Below are 18,165 nucleotides of genomic sequence, written 5' to 3'. Positions count from 1 at the left end.
TCAGTCTACTCTCATTAAAAACTCTAATAAACTCTGGTTCCACATCATTCATTCTAAATACACTCTTCTCAGTATTATTATTATTAATAGTATTGGATTTAATTGGTTTACAATGACTATTAATAACAATAAAACATAATTCCCCATTATTAAGAAATTCAGCCAATGTAAGAGCAAAATTTACATCACTAATCTCCAGCAACTCTTGATCATGAAGAACAGAAATAATGACACTACAGCTCAAAGGGTAGGACAAAGGAAGTTGATTGTAGCTTGCTCTGTTTGCAACAGAAGATGGCAAACATGTACATACATGCATATTACAAAACATTAATAATTTCTAAATACTCATTTAACAAATTAGTACATGTATCTTCAGAAAAATCATCCCTAGATAAATCCCTATTTTGTAACCTTTTACTCCAAGACACAATTCTATTATGTGACTAGATTTCTGAATTAGGTAGAACATATCCAAATAAAGTTTGAAGACTAACCAAAATACCCATGAAAGTTATTATCTTTTTCCAGTCTCCCCTACAGAAATTGTTTTAAAGAACAAAACGCAAACATCTCAGCTTCTACCTATGCATGAAAAAATCTAATATATATATAATCCCATTCATTCAAAGCTTCAAACTGTGCAGGTCTAACATTGCATGCCCCAAATATTTTTTTTAAAATATTTTTTATATATATTTTTATTAATTATAACACAAGAGTAGAAATGTACATTTCGGGTATCATTGGTATAACATATTACAGTGGCGAACGGGCAGATGAAATGAAGAAATACAATCTAATTGTAGGCCTCTGGAAAGTATCAATACCAGCCGGAGCTGGGTCAAAACAATACAAGACAAATAACCATAAGCAAACATTATCAGAATCTGCCCACGAAGGATACAGGATATAAAATTAGACACTCGACACCCGAATATGCATAACAACAGGCTCAGGAGAATACGCCACATCTCTTGTGGAGAGGGGAAAAGGGAAAAGATAGGTCATAGAACAAAAGAAAGAAAAAAAAAAAAAAAAAAACACAACCCCCCACCCTGCACCCCTGCGGATGGCTACGACCTAACCCCACTAGCAGTGTGCCTGTCGCCCCCTAAACTACACCCCAAGGAAGGGAAAAGACGGAGGAGGAATATCTTACGACCCAATGCGGGCTCCCGGACTCCCCTCCCCCCCGCCGCGAACAGACGTTCCCTACCATGGTACTAAGAGAGGTAAAGCAAACTGATGGAGAAATCACCAGGAGAGAAAATACCATCCCGCCCAGCCCCAGACATAACAGAGGCAGCAAATCCCATTGTCGAACACAGTCAGTACACCAAAGCCAAAAAAAACCAGAATCCCATATGGCCCTCACTCCCACCGATACCACCCAGCAGTGTCAAAGGAAGTCTCTGCACAGAATTAAAACAGTCAAGTTCAACCCTGGCCTCTACGATCCATCACACAAACCCTCTCCGATAGGACCAGCACAATAGCAAAGGAGTCAGAATGTTGTAGAAAGGGGAGAGGATCAATATAGCATGAAAGGGTCAGAAGAGTCAAGTCTCGAAGTCTATCAGGGATACGAAAGTCAATCCAATGAATATCGATGGAGGTCCCCAGAAACGAAGAAAGAAATAAGTCCTGTGAGGGCGATGACTTTGCCGAGTTTGCTGGCTGGTCAGGGGCTCCAGTCGCGGGCCGCTGTAGTTGCGCAGATATAATAGGCGTCCGATTAGAACGATGCTCGGGGTTCTCCTCCCGGATAAAATCAAACTTTGCGGGGGTCACCATATAGTGCGGGTCTGACTCTGGGCTAGGGTCCGGTCTCGAACAAACAGTCTCAATGCGTACGGTTAGGTTGTGGAGAGCAGCCTCCATTTGCCAGTGAAGAGCCCCGATGGCGGCCATGACGGTCCCCAGTGTCGGTCCACACGCCGTCTGATCCATCTCCGCTTAATCGATGACAAAGCAGGTCATCAACCCCGGAGGCCGGCTACTCCGGGGAAACCAACTGGAGTGGGGTGGGCGAAGTCGACTGGCGACTGTCAGGCTGTGCGCTCTTTACACCGCTGCCGAGAGCGGGGGGCCCCCCTGCGGACCCCGAGGGCTGCAGCAGGGTCCCAGGAACCGGACCCCCACTCACCACGGCATCCACGTCTCGTCGCTGTCTAGCGAATATACGCAGGGACTCGAGACAACCACCAGGATCGAGAATTTGTGTCACTCCAATGAGACCGGACCCTGCCAGGTACCCGCGGCCGATGTTGTTCAACTGAAACCTGGCTGGGTCAGTACTCGAGGCCCCGGCTTACAGTCTGGAGAAGGCCCGAAAATGACAGACGGTGTAACTTCATCAAAAAAGGTGATAAAGACTCCGGGATTGCGTTCCTGGACTCAGTGACGATTCGGACACACGGGAGTCTGGCGGGAAGTCAGGATTAAGTTCAGGATATATCCACCAGCGACGGAGGTCGACGGAGCCGGGAGCTTATGCGGCCATCTTGGTTGCTAGCGTAGCTCCTCCCCCATGCCCCAAATATTTAATTGAATCTTCCTCACACTGAAAGTACCTCCTAAAAGAAACGGCAAACTTTTAGCATCAGAAGTGATCTTATACCATTCCTTTAAGTAAAGATATCATGAGTAGGGGAACCTTTTGTCAGAATGTTGTCTCCACCGCAAACAGGGAATTTAGACCCTTTCAAAGCAAACCCCATTTTCTCTCAAAGCTAGATTGGGCTACCAACACAAGCAACTAACCAATCACAAAAAAAATTCAAAACTAGACTGGAAACCTTTTGTTTTTTAACAAGGAAACGATAACCTTGTCTGCCTACCAGGAATAAATCTCACTACTAACAAAGGAAAACATTAAACTTCAGTCCCACCAAGACAGACTCTTGACCAGCAGTATCTATCTTTGAGTCTGGGCGTTCACTTCCAGTGCATGAAGAAATGAATAACACAACCCTGATTAATTCAATTGTCACCTGACCATTAAGGATTTGTAGAACGCCAACCTACAAACCTTTTGTGATGCGTCATACACCTTTATACCTTCAGCAGATAACTATCTCAAGATCTTCAAAAACCACAATGAACCAAAAACACACAATATTTTTTATCAGAACAATTTCAATTAGTCATATAATAATTTCCACAAAAAAGTACAATACAAAAGTAAATTCCGATTTCATAAAATGCTAAACAATGATACTCAAACGCCACATAAAACACAAAACACAATACAACACCACTCAGCAGGATAATTACTCCCTTAAAATCATCCAAATCATGGCGCATAAAAACCCACATTAAAACCCTCACACAACCTCGTACGCAAGACAACTCAGTTCACAAACCTTATTTATTACAATTAAGTCACTGGCAGCTTCAATACGTACGGGTTGTGCTCTGCGCAATTCTAGTCAGAAGTCGGGGAAATCTATTTCTATTAATTTGTGGAGTGAAAATTTCAATTAATAATCTGCATCATATTTACACCAGTTGGCACTAATCAGTTTGCTGTAAACAATCTCTTCTGCCAAATGCTGTGGGCGCTTTTGCTAAAATGCAAGCAAAAGGCCGATAAGACAGCCCGGGGCCATGTGAGTCTATGCCGGGCAGCAGCCCTACCAAATTCGTTTACAGCATAAGAAAATTTCACAAAGAAAATCATATGGTTAGTCAAGTCAAATCAAATCAGCATTAGTATAAACAATACTAATCATGAGATTTACGTAAGGTCAAACGGTATGTAAATAAAAAGCAATCAATCAAATAGCTGTGCCCAAGGATTCTAAGTTTAAATCAGTTAACAGTCTGACATGGAGTCAGCCTCTAAGAATAAGAGGGAAATGTATTAGCATGTATCACAAATGTGTCCTCTTTTAGAACAATTCAGCAGTGAAAGACAATCCCTCAGGAATGTGTGCAGTATCACCGTGGGCAGTCAAGGAAAGAAGCATTGCAGACATTTTAGAATTATTTGTTGGAAACCTAAGCCCATTTTAAAATCCCTCCCAATATGAATATTAAACTAAGGCTTTTAACCTACAGACAAGACATAGATTCTCATAGTCATCTGCAGAACAGGGAAAGTCCTTGAAACATGTTGCCTTTTAGGAACATCGAAGAAAACTAAGAAACAGTGAGAACACCCTGTCATTCACATCATTTATAAAAACACTTCATTGCAGGAGTACAGAGTGAATGAAGCACAACTTGCCCTCGTGTGCAGCCAGAGAAGGGAGTGCGGAAGACACGGAATGGACAATGACAGTGCAGGGGGCACTTTTGAAATGCTGAATACTAAACCAGGCCTACTCTAGGTGGCGTTTTGAGGCGTACTTATGCTAACGTAAGCACAGAAATATATTAGTGTACACATTTCTTTTGCATTAATGAATATTATATAGGACTGGTGCCAGCAATTTAAGATTCTACAGGTTGTGATATCAGCAATGATGATTCTATAGGATGTGCTACAAGGGACGAGAAGGATTATATAGGTGAAGTCAGCAATAAAGGATTCTCCCAGTTATGGTGACAGCAATAAGAAGCATTTTTTAGGTTGTGGTGTTAGTGACGAGAATGATTATGTGTGTTATGGTGTCATCGAGGAGAAGTATTCTCTAACAACCTAGATGCACTTTTCATTTTCTTTTTAAAGGGAAAAGAAAAAAAGAGCAATGATATTATTTATAATATTATAAGTATGACAGGAATTATCATCAAGATAGAACAAACCAAAAGCAATGTCTCACTTTACACTGATTTACTTTTATACTTCCCAAGTGAGAAGAGAAAGGGAAGGGAGCATGGGGAGGGGGGGGGGGGGGGGGGAGAAGGGAAGGAAAGGAAAACCTTTGACCATAGCTTTTCAAAGCACTTCAGCACAAACGCACCTTCCATAAAAGAATAATTGCTTCTTTGCTACAAATTATTAGGTGTTAGTGTCCAAGTCTTAAAAATTGTTTGGTTTTGATTATGATAAAGGGCCAGATCCATTAATGTTTTTTTTTGCTTAATAAAAAATAAAAATTACAGAAGATTTTCATGGGTTTTAGTGTCAGGAATGAGAGTTCCATATGCTGCGTTGTCATGGATTAATCGGATTCTATAGGCCGTGATATTAGCAGTGAGAAGGCTCTGCCACCAGCTCTCTCTTTAGGAGTCATTGGTCAACAGCAGGTTTTCTGAGGCTCGCAGATTTCTAGATCAGTTAAAATGAGTAACATGAGTAGGCAACTCCCCTCACCAATCCTGGTGCTGCTCTCGTGCTGTTAACTGGCATGAGAGAATGACCAGGATTGGAGGGAGAGGCCTCGCTCAGTGCTCCAAGGGCACTAGAGGCCTATGCCTGCTCACACCCCATCTGTCTGGGTTGGAGAGGTTTAAAGTGCACATGTCTGGCTGGCCATTGCAAGACAGCCAGGTAAAGTGACATGCGCACTTTAAACTTAAGTACCCAGCCCACCACTTCTCCCTGCTGCTGCCACTTAGCAGCAATTGCCCAGCTCCGTCCTGACACTCGGTTAATAATGCAGCTTAGTGAATAAATAAAATGGTAATAAATTAACTTAACTAACATTTTATTTTTCATATCCTTGACTTTTCTGGGGCCATTTTAGTTAGTGGGGTGACACTCTTCTGCCCGAATTGAGGAACCACTCCTGTTTTTTAGTCTGGGTTGACACTACTTCCAAAGTTAATGCGTAAAAGCACCAATATGGCTAGTGTATGTGTGGTTTTGGTGGGGTTTTTCGCTCTCTCTGCCTCTCACACACTCAGAAAAAGTAATCTTTATGACTACTGGTGAAAGTAGTCGCACTTCAACAGTGGAGACATGAGAAGCCACAGGAAGGTCTTTATGAAACTTTAGCCAAGGGTGCTAGTACCCAAGCTAGAATTATTGGGTGAACCAGGGTCTGTTGGTCAAACATCTGCTGCCGGACCAACACTAATAACTCTTTCAGCTTCCAGCAAATTAAGAGTAAGATGTTGTCTGCCTCCTGTTGAAAATTAGTACGGTTTGGTGAACATTATCTGCGCCATCTTGCCTCTTCCCCTGATGCCACACTTTTTGTCGTGCGCACCCGCCATTTTAAGATGCCCCGATCAGAACGAACCCTTTTTGCATGCCGCTGGCCCCTGACATAGCCCTTCGCCTTCGCTAAGCCCGCACGCTGACCAACCCCCCCTGCTTGCACCTGCCTTGAGTCATAAACCCCTCTTCGGCGCTGCTCTGCCCCAGGCCCTCATCCTGTTCCCAGCGCGACACCTCCCTGCTTCCCTTTCATGATCTCCGGCCCTTAGATGCAAACCCCCTTTTCCCCGTGTGCCCGTTTTGTCTTCCCCGTTCCCAGGCCGACACCCAGCTCTGCCGATACCATTCCTTGCCCCTCCCCGTACAATAGAAAGCTTCCCCCAGCAAAGGATCCCCGGATTGATCAAAGCCCCCACTCCATGAGATCCGATCAAACCCCCCACATTCCGTGAATCGGCGGAATATCCAGCTGCGCGATACTCATCACCTGTTGTGACTAGGGTGGGGACTTCTACTGTAAATGTGTGTGGGAACGGGCCCAAAGGGAAGTTCCGGGAATGTCTTTTCCATACATCAAAGCTTTAACATGAATGTGTAATCTACAATAAAGTCATAAATGTGTGTATAAGAGGCCAGGCCTCAGGGATGCAGTTAGAGCACCTCAGAACGATACCTTCTGTCCGTTTCGTTGTGTTCTCCTCCGGAGAGAATAAAATCCTTGTTTCCTGCTTTCCAGTCTCCAGCGCCTGCCTCTTCATTTGATTTAATAACTAGAGGGTCACAGAGGCGATACCGCCGGGCAAACATCGATTGTCCCCGACCCGACTCAGGTTTTTACAATTGGCGTCCCAAGCGTGGGGCCCATCAGCGACTCGTGGATCCAGTGGGAGAGGTCCCGACGACAGAGTGAACGACTGCAACGATCGGGAGAGCTCTTGCCCAATAGACCCTCGTCTGGCAGCCGATCATCCGAACTTCACTAGTTCCGAACAGACCTCTCTCGAGTGATCTACGGTCCTGACTGGGGACCATTAGGAGTGCCGTGAGAAATACGAGAAAAAGAGGACGATCGGGCGCTGGATTCGGAAGACAAGAAACTGTCCACATGGTCCGGGTAAGGTCGTGTAACCACGACAAGTTGCGAAATAATTGCTTGATTGTTTGAATGTTCAAAAAAAAAAAAAATATATATTAGTATTGCTCTTTATTTATTTGGAGACACTGTCTACAAACGGAGAAACAACGGGCTCTCTCTTTGCAAACAGTGGAGGATAGGTAGGGCAGCAGCCGTGCTTATTTTCTCTCCCCCACTCAATAATCACTTGAAACTGAACTGTTGTTCGCAAACTATTGTTTCCTGGAGATTCCCTGTCTGCAAACAGGGAAGAGACCACCCTTTTTGCAGATAGTGAAAAGGGTAGGTAACGCAAATTTTTGCGGACCTACTCATTCTCCCCATTGTTATTTATTGGTCTTTTGTTATCTTTGTTCCATGAGGTATTCACTGCCTGCAAACAACGCAGAATAGAAATATTCTGTCCAGTCTTTGCACCTAGTGATAAGATAGGCAGTGCTGACTTTTTAGTCCCTCGTTACGAGCCGTCATGTCTGTCTTCTCCCCACTGATTAATAGCCTGTTTAGCCCGGACCGGGTGTTAGAAGTGGATCATATAGCTCCGCTAGAAGGCACCCCTAATAAGGACATGTTCATAAGCTATGGATTAGTCACCATAGCCTATAATAAATTGTGGCACAGGTATACCGAAGAGAGTCAAGACAAACAGTGGCCACTGACAGGATCCTTTGACCTTGATAAAATAGAAACGCTAGAAATAGCCCTTCGAAATAATAAGACAACGCCAATTATGCTCGACAGTCTCGGTATGTGGCGCAGAGAGGCTATGCAACGACAGAGAAAAGACGAGGACAAACCTAGTAGAGAAATATACCGACAGCACAACCCCAGGACACCGCTACCCACAACTTATCCCCCGACACTATGCAAAGGACGACCAGACTTAGGGTCAAACCAATGCGCTTTTTGTAGGTATGTCGGACACTGGAAAGCCCAATGCCCGACTCTACTGAGCGTGAGTAAAGGCAAAGGGCCGACAGGAACGACTGACCGGCAGTACGAGAAAAAGCGCGAGACAAAGAAAAACCCGACTTACATAGACAGACCAGACAGAACCACCACGTTTGATTATGCCCGATGGCACAGATTTCGCCAGGACAATTTAAGCGGCATGCTTAAATTCTCCTAGGTCGGGCAACGACAAGACGGGAACCCAGCCTTGTTTCAAATTCACAGACAGAAAGAGATAATTATGACCAATAACTGTTTTTATATTCGTCTTGAGTCTTTGTATGTCGTACTTGTACTGTCCCCCGTCTGAGTTTGTGTGTATGTAATGTACAAATCTGCGTCATCCCTCTACACGTGTTTCCGTGTTACTCAACCTCTGTTAGCAGAAACTTAGCATAAAAGCAACCTGGAAAGAAAGAAATGGTAAAACAAAATCCGTAGACCATTAATGAACTTGAACTTTTAATTTAACACAACAAACTAGGAATAATAACGGTAAAACTGTAGAAAATGAAAGTCAAACAGAACATTCGCCCCCCCCCATTCTGGAACCTTCCAAAATAGGGCAGGGTTACGGCTACGCCCAACCAACGGCAACCCATATAAGGCGGCCCCGGCCGCCAACTCTTGGTCAGGAAATCTTAACGTATGGGGGAGCCGGAGGAGAGGCAGGAGCCCGCAGCCCGGGCAATTGTAGGTAGTCCCGCCACATGTCTCCTTGGCCAGCCGCAACGGGCCTGGATAGACTTAAGTGGTCCCGCCACATGTCCGGAGAAGAACGAGGCACCTCTTCCTTTTCTCCTCCGTTACAGCCGCAGCAGCTCTGGACGGCGGGATGTCCTACACGTACCTCCACAACGATTTGTCCAAGTTGGGCTGGGAGGGAGAGGCGACGCGGACGAGCCTCTCCCACCTCCACCGATAGGAGGTTTCCCAGCCCCCGGCCCGACGCCGAACACCCCCGGTCAGGCGATGGCGCCAATACTTCCACAGCACCGAACACACAATGGTGGCACCCCAGTACTTGCGCAGCACCGAACACACAATGGTGGCACCCCAGTACTTGCGCAGCACCGAACGTGCAATGGTGGCCATACTCCCACAGCACCGAGCACAGGACTTGGGGAACACCGGATGTGGAGAGGCCTTCATGCGGGGCGATGAAAAGGAGCGGCATGGAGTGCACCGGGAGAAGGAGACGATGCGAACCAGTCTCCCTCGCCCCCCCCCAGGTGGGGGCATCACAGCTGCACCCCAGCTGAACGTCCCGCTTTCACAAAACAGGGACCTCTTCCTTTCACTCCGAAGGATCTCTCCCACTCTTGCAAACTCGACGGGAGTGGCCCCGGCAGGGCCTCAAAATGGCGTCTGGGTCCGCTGGAAGGCGGGCCCCGGCCACTAGAGTAACTTTGACCAGCAATATAACTCGAACATTTGCCCCCTGGAGCACGAGCCCCCGTCTCCGACAGCATCTCCGCAGCCTTGAAGATCCTACAAAGGTCCCCGGCGGAACCTTCGGCCTTTGCAGGCTTCCGGTAAGGGACGGCTGCCTTGATCGCCAACGAAACAAACATGACATTGCCACTCCTTCTGTTAGCGTGAATTCTAGAACTGCCGAAAAGGACTCTGGTCCAAACTGCCAGTAATGGGAAACATTTTCCCCCCCTGACGCTGCTTCCGGACTGAGCCGGCCCCGCCCAAAATGGCGCTGGTATCAATCGGAACTTACGGACACCTCGTGGTGTTCCTTCGCACTAATATAAACTTGATGTTCTGAGATTTTATATGATCCTTTGTACACTTGGCTAGAAAAGACAAAGAGAACTCACTCGACGAACAGTATGAAAGGATCCCCGTTACAAATGTTGATTTCAAATGTACAATGTATTATATTTTTATAACTGATGTAAACCTCATTTACGACGCACGCGTACGGTATGCATATAGGAAATCTGATTACAACTATTATGCTTATGCTTCTAAATTATGAAATTAAATGCCCTCGAACCCCCGGCCAATTAATAGACGTTTTAGTTTCTTACAAATGAATGAGTAAAACTTTCCGATGTTTTTGCTGCAAACGACACCCCCCACTGTACGCACTTTAGCCATTGCCACGACCGGCCAAATACGACCGCACCCTCATAATCCACATGCTGAAATGATTTTGTAAAATAAAGTTTTTGAAACTATGGACGGGTATTGCATGTTTTATTTTAAAAATGTGGGATCGGTGGGAAAGTTCTTTTCTGTGCACCCTACTCTGCTCTCTCTTTAAGGTTAAAAGAAGATGGTTGCCCAGCCCTGGAGGACGGATCGGATCGACAACACGACACTCCGCCTTCAAAGTACGCGACTGACCCATGAACTCTCGCGTAGAGGAAGGCCTCGACTTCCAAGGATGGGTAAAACGAACGGTGTAAATGAGGGAATGTAAAAGGAGGGTGAAATGAAATAATGTAAATGTTATAAAGTACAACGTTCCAAAGTATCAGGGAACGGAACTGACCCAAGAACCGAAGAACCTTAGAACGCCACAGCGTTGAAAGAGATTTTAGGATCCCGACAGTGAGATACATCCTTTGACTAGATACCTCGCACTAGGCACCTCTGGTTTCCTTTTTACGTTTCCCCGCACACGACCTATATGAATACACTACCCCCCCGACTCCAGAAACCATATCCCCGGGGACCCTGCCCCGAGGAGGAAAGACGAGTAAGAGGTAAGTAAAGGACTTATGAATCCATGTATTTGAATGTGCGCGAATGCTATCTCCCCCACCCCCCCCCTTTTTTCCTCCCTCTGCAGGTTACATCAGAAATCACAGCCGAGGTGTGGCGAAGATCTGAAGCCTTGCCATGTCTAATACACGAAGCGAACTAGCGCCGCAAGGTGGTGTCTAAGCACGCCTGCAACCTACTCACGTATCGAACAAACCCGTAAAATTAGCACAACCTGATAAAAAGTGATCACCCTTAAACCTGACCGGACGAATGAACCCATGTCACGTATGATGCGAAACTATGATGGAATGTGTGTGTGTGTGTGACTGAGACGTTGACCCAACTGGTCGAAGGACCGAGAATGCGAGAAAGTGTGACGAAATGGTACCTCCTTTCTTCTTTCCTTTTTTCTCAAGGCACATCCCCTCTACCCTGTCTAATGCTCAAACTGCATGATTACAAAATTCTAACGCAGACCCGTGAATGCCCTTTGCTGTGTAATGCACTAAATAGCCTTTCTTGAACACACTGCCACCCTCTCTGTTGCACGTGTACTATTTAGCCTGCCGTTGCGCTCTCTCTCTCTCTCTCTCCCTCTCTCTCTCTCTCTCTCTCTCTCTCTCTCTCTCTCTCCCTCTCTCTCTCCCTCTATTTTTTTCACTCCCACTCTTCCGAGTGATTAGCCCCGAAATTGGCAGATTGCCGCCCCTAGCACACCACCTAATTGGCTTCAAATACCGTCAGTATTTGCACAAAAACTTGTCTCTAATACAATCACCCTGAGACCGCGTCATTACCTCTCCTTTTCCGCTAGAAGTCAATGAACCGAGGTTGGGCCGTAAAGGGAAAGGACAGGTAAGACGACAGAGGTTCCCTAATCTGGCCCGAAATAAGGGAACTACATGTCAACGGCTCATATGGTATAAAACAAGGACCTCAGAATACGCGACCCTCCCCGCCCCGAATCGTCGAAATACCCAAACCAGAAAAATGATCACCCCTGTTACCTCCCCTGTATCAGCCGCCCAAAAAACTGGAATTATGAAACTACCCCTCATTTCCAGTTGTGAGAAATGGGTCGATCTATGCCCTTGCCACAAGTTTCCTATGTCCCTGGTTGTTTCCCATAAAACCCCTGTCCTTCCTAATTAAGTACGTAGGACCCAGAATGATGTTTTACAAGGTTAACAGACTAGTCCAAGGTAAAGAAAGCATCGAAATGAACCCCGTAGTAGTTGAAAAGCAGGATGCACCGATGGAAAGGAAATGTTTAACCATGTTCGTCTCTCAGCAAAATAAATGTTTAGCCATGTTCGTCTCTCAGCAAAATACCTGCGTAGTACCATGTTGACGACTCACAGTACCCTTTGTAAATGTAAAACTCTAGAGATCGGCATATCTTTGCCAGGTTCGTCTCACGAAGGTGGGTCGCCATCAGATGAACTGTCGTGACTGTAATAAATAATTGTAAAGGAAAGTCATAGTAAATCCAACAGGCCCGTCACCGGTCATTCATAACATTAAATATAACGGACATTTTCATTCTTTGCCTGGAGCTGGGAGAGAAATAGACTTTTTATCTTCATCTGCAAATTCTCTAAAGACTGTCTTTTCAAACTTGTTTAAGGGTACGGCTGTTGGAGGAGAGAAGGACCGGATGTGGGAGCACGAGGCCTGACTGCAGACTAAGGAACACCTGCGACATCAGCCAAGGCGAGACCACGACAGAAAAGAGCTGCAGGACGAGGCACTGTTTTCGACAACATGAGAAGAAAGGGTCGACCTGATGCCCCTGCTCGATGTCCAGTGCTCGTCGACAAGTCCCCGCTCTCTGAATTCGGTCACACGCCCGCCTATTTGAAGTCTCTCGTTCCTCTAGTTTGTTCCTAATTTGGCCTTGCTCCATCCCCCTTTTTCCTCTGATCTACCCTATGGACTGTTTTGTACGCTCTTCTTCCATCTGAACTTTCTGACAATCACCTCAAAGGACACAGGGCGAAAAGGACCTTTCCGACCAGAAACGCGAGGAAAGGGTCGTGCCCTGCAACGCAGAACTTAGAACAGAGCCGGACTTGTAGCTCCACCGCCGGTGCTCAACAGCGCCAACGAAAGACAACAAAGAATACTGAGAACTCGTTAACTACGAACATTTTGACATCCTCAATCACCGTTTCTGCTGCGCCTCATTTCTCTCCTGGCCGCCATTGTATTGATCATGCTCCAATCCGAATCTGATATATGTAATAAACTACCAGTCCACGTTATGAAATGTACTTGCTGCTTTCGCTACAGAATCGTTTTTGTATTGCATTTCTATGACTTTCCTGCTGAACAAGTTTATCAAAGTTTATCAAATAGGTCCACCTCCTAAAAACTAGAAATCACAAAATGTATTGTTTACAACTCTTTTTCATCTAGGGTTCCTACCGTTTTCTTTCTCATGCCCACCACAGTAGAACCGAATAGAAAATGAACCAGCAAGATGTCTTGAATATGTTAAAAGGGAGGACTGTTGAAAATTAGTACGGTTTGGTGAACATTATCTGCGCCATCTTGCCTCTTCCCCTGATGCCACACTTTTTGTCGTGCGCACCCGCCATTTTAAGATGCCCCGATCAGAACGAACCCTTTTTGCATGCCGCTGGCCCCTGACATAGCCCTTCGCCTTCGCTAAGCCCGCACGCTGACCAACCCCCCCTGCTTGCACCTGCCTTGAGTCATAAACCCCTCTTCGGCGCTGCTCTGCCCCAGGCCCTCATCCTGTTCCCAGCGCGACACCTCCCTGCTTCCCTTTCATGATCTCCGGCCCTTAGATGCAAACCCCCTTTTCCCCGTGTGCCCGTTTTGTCTTCCCCGTTCCCAGGCCGACACCCAGCTCTGCCGATACCATTCCTTGCCCCTCCCCGTACAATAGAAAGCTTCCCCCAGCAAAGGATCCCCGGATTGATCAAAGCCCCCACTCCATGAGATCCGATCAAACCCCCCACATTCCGTGAATCGGCGGAATATCCAGCTGCGCGATACTCATCACCTGTTGTGACTAGGGTGGGGACTTCTACTGTAAATGTGTGTGGGAACGGGCCCAAAGGGAAGTTCCGGGAATGTCTTTTCCATACATCAAAGCTTTAACATGAATGTGTAATCTACAATAAAGTCATAAATGTGTGTATAAGAGGCCAGGCCTCAGGGATGCAGTTAGAGCACCTCAGAACGATACCTTCTGTCCGTTTCGTTGTGTTCTCCTCCGGAGAGAATAAAATCCTTGTTTCCTGCTTTCCAGTCTCCAGCGCCTGCCTCTTCATTTGATTTAATAACTAGAGGGTCACAGAGGCGATACCGCCGGGCAAACATCGATTGTCCCCGACCCGACTCAGGTTTTTACACCTCCATGCCTTTGACCATCATTAGGCTTTGAAGCTCTCAGTTGTGTCTTCAGGTCGGTTTAGTGCTATCAATGTCACTGGACACCACTAGGCCACGAAGATGCAAAAATGCCAAATGTTAATGGCAGAAAATGAACTGCTGAGGCCCAGTCACTCAGAAACAATTGAGCCCCTTGCGAGACTTTAGTTTTCAGGCTGGTCAGACATTTTAATAGGATTATTTGTGGATCTATGCCAACTATAGTTGAGCTGTCTAATAATATCTTAGAGATAGCATTGCCTCGATTCTACACTTACCAATGATCATCTATTATAGACATCATATTATTCAATACAAACTTCAGGTCCAAACCTTGCCTGGACGTGGCCCAACACATTGTTGACAGATCGGCTGAGGCATGAGTGTCTATCTAGTAATGTGACCTGCTATAAGACATTTGAGTCTGCTTTGAAGCTAGCCATATCCAATCGGGCCAATGTGGACTTCCTTAAGGCCGGCATTATGAGTATTTTATTGAGTCTGCTAGGTTCAACCCTAACCTCAATTGTGGTTAGTTGAGGAGCAGGCTGTGACAACAAACCCATCCCCGCTATCCCCGTGCCGGAGATGGTGCAGGTAATATAGCAGCCATCTTTTGACTCAAGCAATCGATCAATCAGTGGTTTATAAAGCGCGCTACTCACCCGTGAGGGACTCAAGCACTTGGACAGATCACACATTGGTTAAGAGGCGATGCTCTAGACTAGTATTCCTGTTATCTAGACCTCCAACAAGATTTTCCATATGTGGGGGGAAGTTGGGAAGGCAAGGTAGGGAAGAGGTGGACCCAGTGAGGGCTGGAAATCAAGTCAGTTTGATAGACACCTGAGGTAGGATAAGAGTGTGACCCTAAAAGGAGCATGGTGAACAAGGTGGCTACAATTGGTCTCTCTTTTAAAACTTACTGTTATTGTTGTGTCACAGTCTGATCTTAAATACATTGTGCTCAACAGTTCCTAATGCATATCTAATGTTATTTCAAAATTATGTTCGGTAATAATTAAAAACAAATGTCTTCAGCATTCAGGCAGACAAACTCATCTGTGTTTCCTGCACTCCGCCCCGTAGCCAATGACCGACACACCTTACTCACCCTCGCTTCCTACTTTAACCTCCATCTCCTGGTCGAACATTGTGCTGTTGTCATCTATAAGGCTCTGTGTCACCCCGGAAGAAGCAAGCTGACCACCTAGAGGGAAGACAGACAAATGGGCAAATGCTTTGAAATCTCTGCAGGGCCCCACCACATATGACTGTAACATGGAATGACAATTTGTATGCAATGTTTGCCTGCAAATTAGGCAAACTAGCATCATCTGGAAGGCAGACTTGCTTCATTGTGTAATTTCTCATTTTATCACCTACTGTACAGGAGACATTGCAACACAGATTGGGCCCCACTGCAAGGTGTGAGTTACTGGACACAAAGGAATTATGGAGTTCATTCATTTACTACTAACCTTGTTCATTTCACTTTACACATTAGCTGCAGACCCACACGCTACAGGGTACGATCTATGTGCCGCGTTGCTTTGCCTCAGACCTACTAGCGCTAGCATAGTAATTGCAGGGAGTACGATTTAGGTGCCTGCACTGTGTTTTGTTTTTAAACTTCACCTTCCCATTTTAATTACTTGCATCTGCCTCATATGATAAAGATCAATTCAAAATGGTCAGGCTATTTAGTTGATGTTTCCTAAGTTAAATTTGCCCGGCGTTAGACGCCTCTAATACCATACGAAGTTATCCAATAAAGAGGCAGGCGCTGGAGACAGGAAGACAGGAAACAAGTTTTATTCCGACGGAGTAGAACACATCAGATCGGACAACAAGGTATCGTCTCGAGGTGCTCTCCCAGCCTCTCTGAGACCTGGTCTTTTATACGCTGGTTTAAGACATGTGAACGTTCTTTATTACAACAAAGACATTGTGAAGTATGAGGATGACATCCCCGGCACCCCCCCAGTTCCGGCCCATTCCCACACATGACAACAGTAGAGGCCCTTTCCCCTCATACAATGGGAGGGGGCTATCACGCAGCTGAGTGTTCTGCCGATTCCTTTGGAATGTGTGCGCCTGATCGGATCTCAGGGGCGGGGAGGTCATGATCAATAGTGGCTCCTGTCAAGAGAGGCGAGTGCATACAGTAGTGGGCAATAAACTGTATCTTCAGGCTAAGGGATGACCAGCGGTTCGTACAGGCAATCGGGCTCAGAGGAAGGGGTCATCAAAGGAGGGGTATTCATGGACGGAAAGGAGGTGTTGGTCAGGCGCGGGGTGTGATTCCCAGAGACAGAGTCATACGGGAGGGGAGGGCTCATGACTTGTGCATGTGAGAGCGGGGACAGCCAGGGTGCGTGGGGGAGGCTCGCAAGGTTCAGGGATGTGTGCTGACGGGTGATCGTGAACAGGGAGACCATGGTACCTAAAATGGCCGTCGTGTATGTTCATACGTGAGTCTGCAAGATGGCGTAGATGATGTTCAGTACACGAACTAAAATTCCACACATACTCCCCGTTCCCCCCCGAGCTTCGCTCGTTTGATGTGGAGGGAGTTTCTTTCTGTCACTTGCTCTGCCTTTTTCACACTTCCGGCGGAAGGGGGCAGCGGTCTAGTTGTCATCCCGCTTCTACCCTTCATAACGCAGGGCTTTGATCGAGCAGCGGTCCACACGCTACAGGGTACGATCTATGTGCGCCGCTGCTTTGCCTCAGACCTACTAGCGCTAGCATAGTAATTGCAGGGGGTACGATTTAGGTGCCTGCATTGTGTTTTGTTTTTAAACTTCACCTTCCCATTTTAATTACTTGCATCTGCCTCATACTCCCCGTTCCACCCCGAGCTTCGCTCGTTTGATGTGGAGGGAGTTTTATTTCTGTCACTTGCTCTGCCTTTTTCACACTTCCGGCGGAAGGGGGGAGCGGTCTAGTTGTCATCCCGCTTCTACCCTTCATAACGCAGGGCTTTGTTCGAGCAGCGGTCCACACGCTACAGGGTACGATCTATGTGCCGCGCTGCTTTGCCTCAGACCTACTAGCGCTAGCATAGTAATTGCAGGGGGTACGATTTAGGTGCCTGCACTGTGTTTTGTTTTTAAACTTCACCTTCCCATTTAATTACTTGCATCTGCCTCATACTCCCCGTTCCACCCAGAGCTTCGCTCGTTTGATGTGGAGGGAGTTTCTTTCTGTCACTTGCTCTGCCTTTTTCACACTTCTGGCGGAAGGGGGGAGCGGTCTAGTTGTCATCCCGCTTCTACCCTTTATTACCGATGTGCTGGGCGACGCGCAGCGGACGCGCCTAAGGCAATGGCCCATTGCTCTTCGATAAGTACGCCTTTGTGTATTGTTTAAATCGTCTCTTGGTGTCTGGATTCACAATGTTTGTTTCAATGCATAAAATATTGGTGGGTGGGATATGTATGAGGACTTAGAGAGGAACATTACTTGCACTATGCTGTGTTGATAGATACTAATTGTGGCCGAGGCAGCAACATTGTTTAATGATGTATGATTTTAAAAGTCAATCAAAAAACAATAATAAAAAAACAAATCTAGATTCCTATATAAAGGATGTTATTTTAATGAAGTATAGACCCAATCCACCATCACACAGCAGCTGCATTTGTGGGTGAGTTTCAGTAGCAATAGACATGTAAAAGCGACTGCAGACACTTGGGCGACTAACTCCCCAGGCTAAGGTGACTAAGGCCTAGGCTCTGTTGATATTTAAGTGTGTGCGCCCTCTCTCCCCAGCCACCTATCGTGTTTTTAAATAAGGCCCAGATTTCACTAGCCAACAAAGATAAGCTTCTGGCTCCGCAGTTGGGGCCAGAAGCTAGAGTAGCCCAGGTCTGTACTCAAGCAACCAGATATT

The 18,165-nt window shown here is 46.3% G+C and overlaps 1 protein-coding gene across 2 annotated transcripts in view; it reads right to left on the bottom strand.

Annotated features, from left to right (window-relative positions):
• LOC144772249 (uncharacterized) overlaps window positions 1-18,165 on the bottom strand; it is a 214,218-nt gene that overhangs the window by 29,472 nt on the left and 166,581 nt on the right. For both annotated transcript variants that reach the window (XM_078656465.1, XM_078656466.1), the window contains one exon: window positions 15,382-15,477. In XM_078656465.1, coding sequence (XP_078512591.1) covers window positions 15,382-15,477 — 96 coding nt within the window. The remainder of the gene's footprint in view (window positions 1-15,381; window positions 15,478-18,165) is intronic.

This window comes from Lissotriton helveticus, chromosome 8, assembly GCF_964261635.1.
Source record: "Lissotriton helveticus chromosome 8, aLisHel1.1, whole genome shotgun sequence".
Taxonomy (NCBI): domain Eukaryota; kingdom Metazoa; phylum Chordata; class Amphibia; order Caudata; family Salamandridae; genus Lissotriton; species Lissotriton helveticus.
Note: the sequence above shows the minus strand (reverse complement) of the source record. Positions and strands in the feature narration are given on the sequence as shown.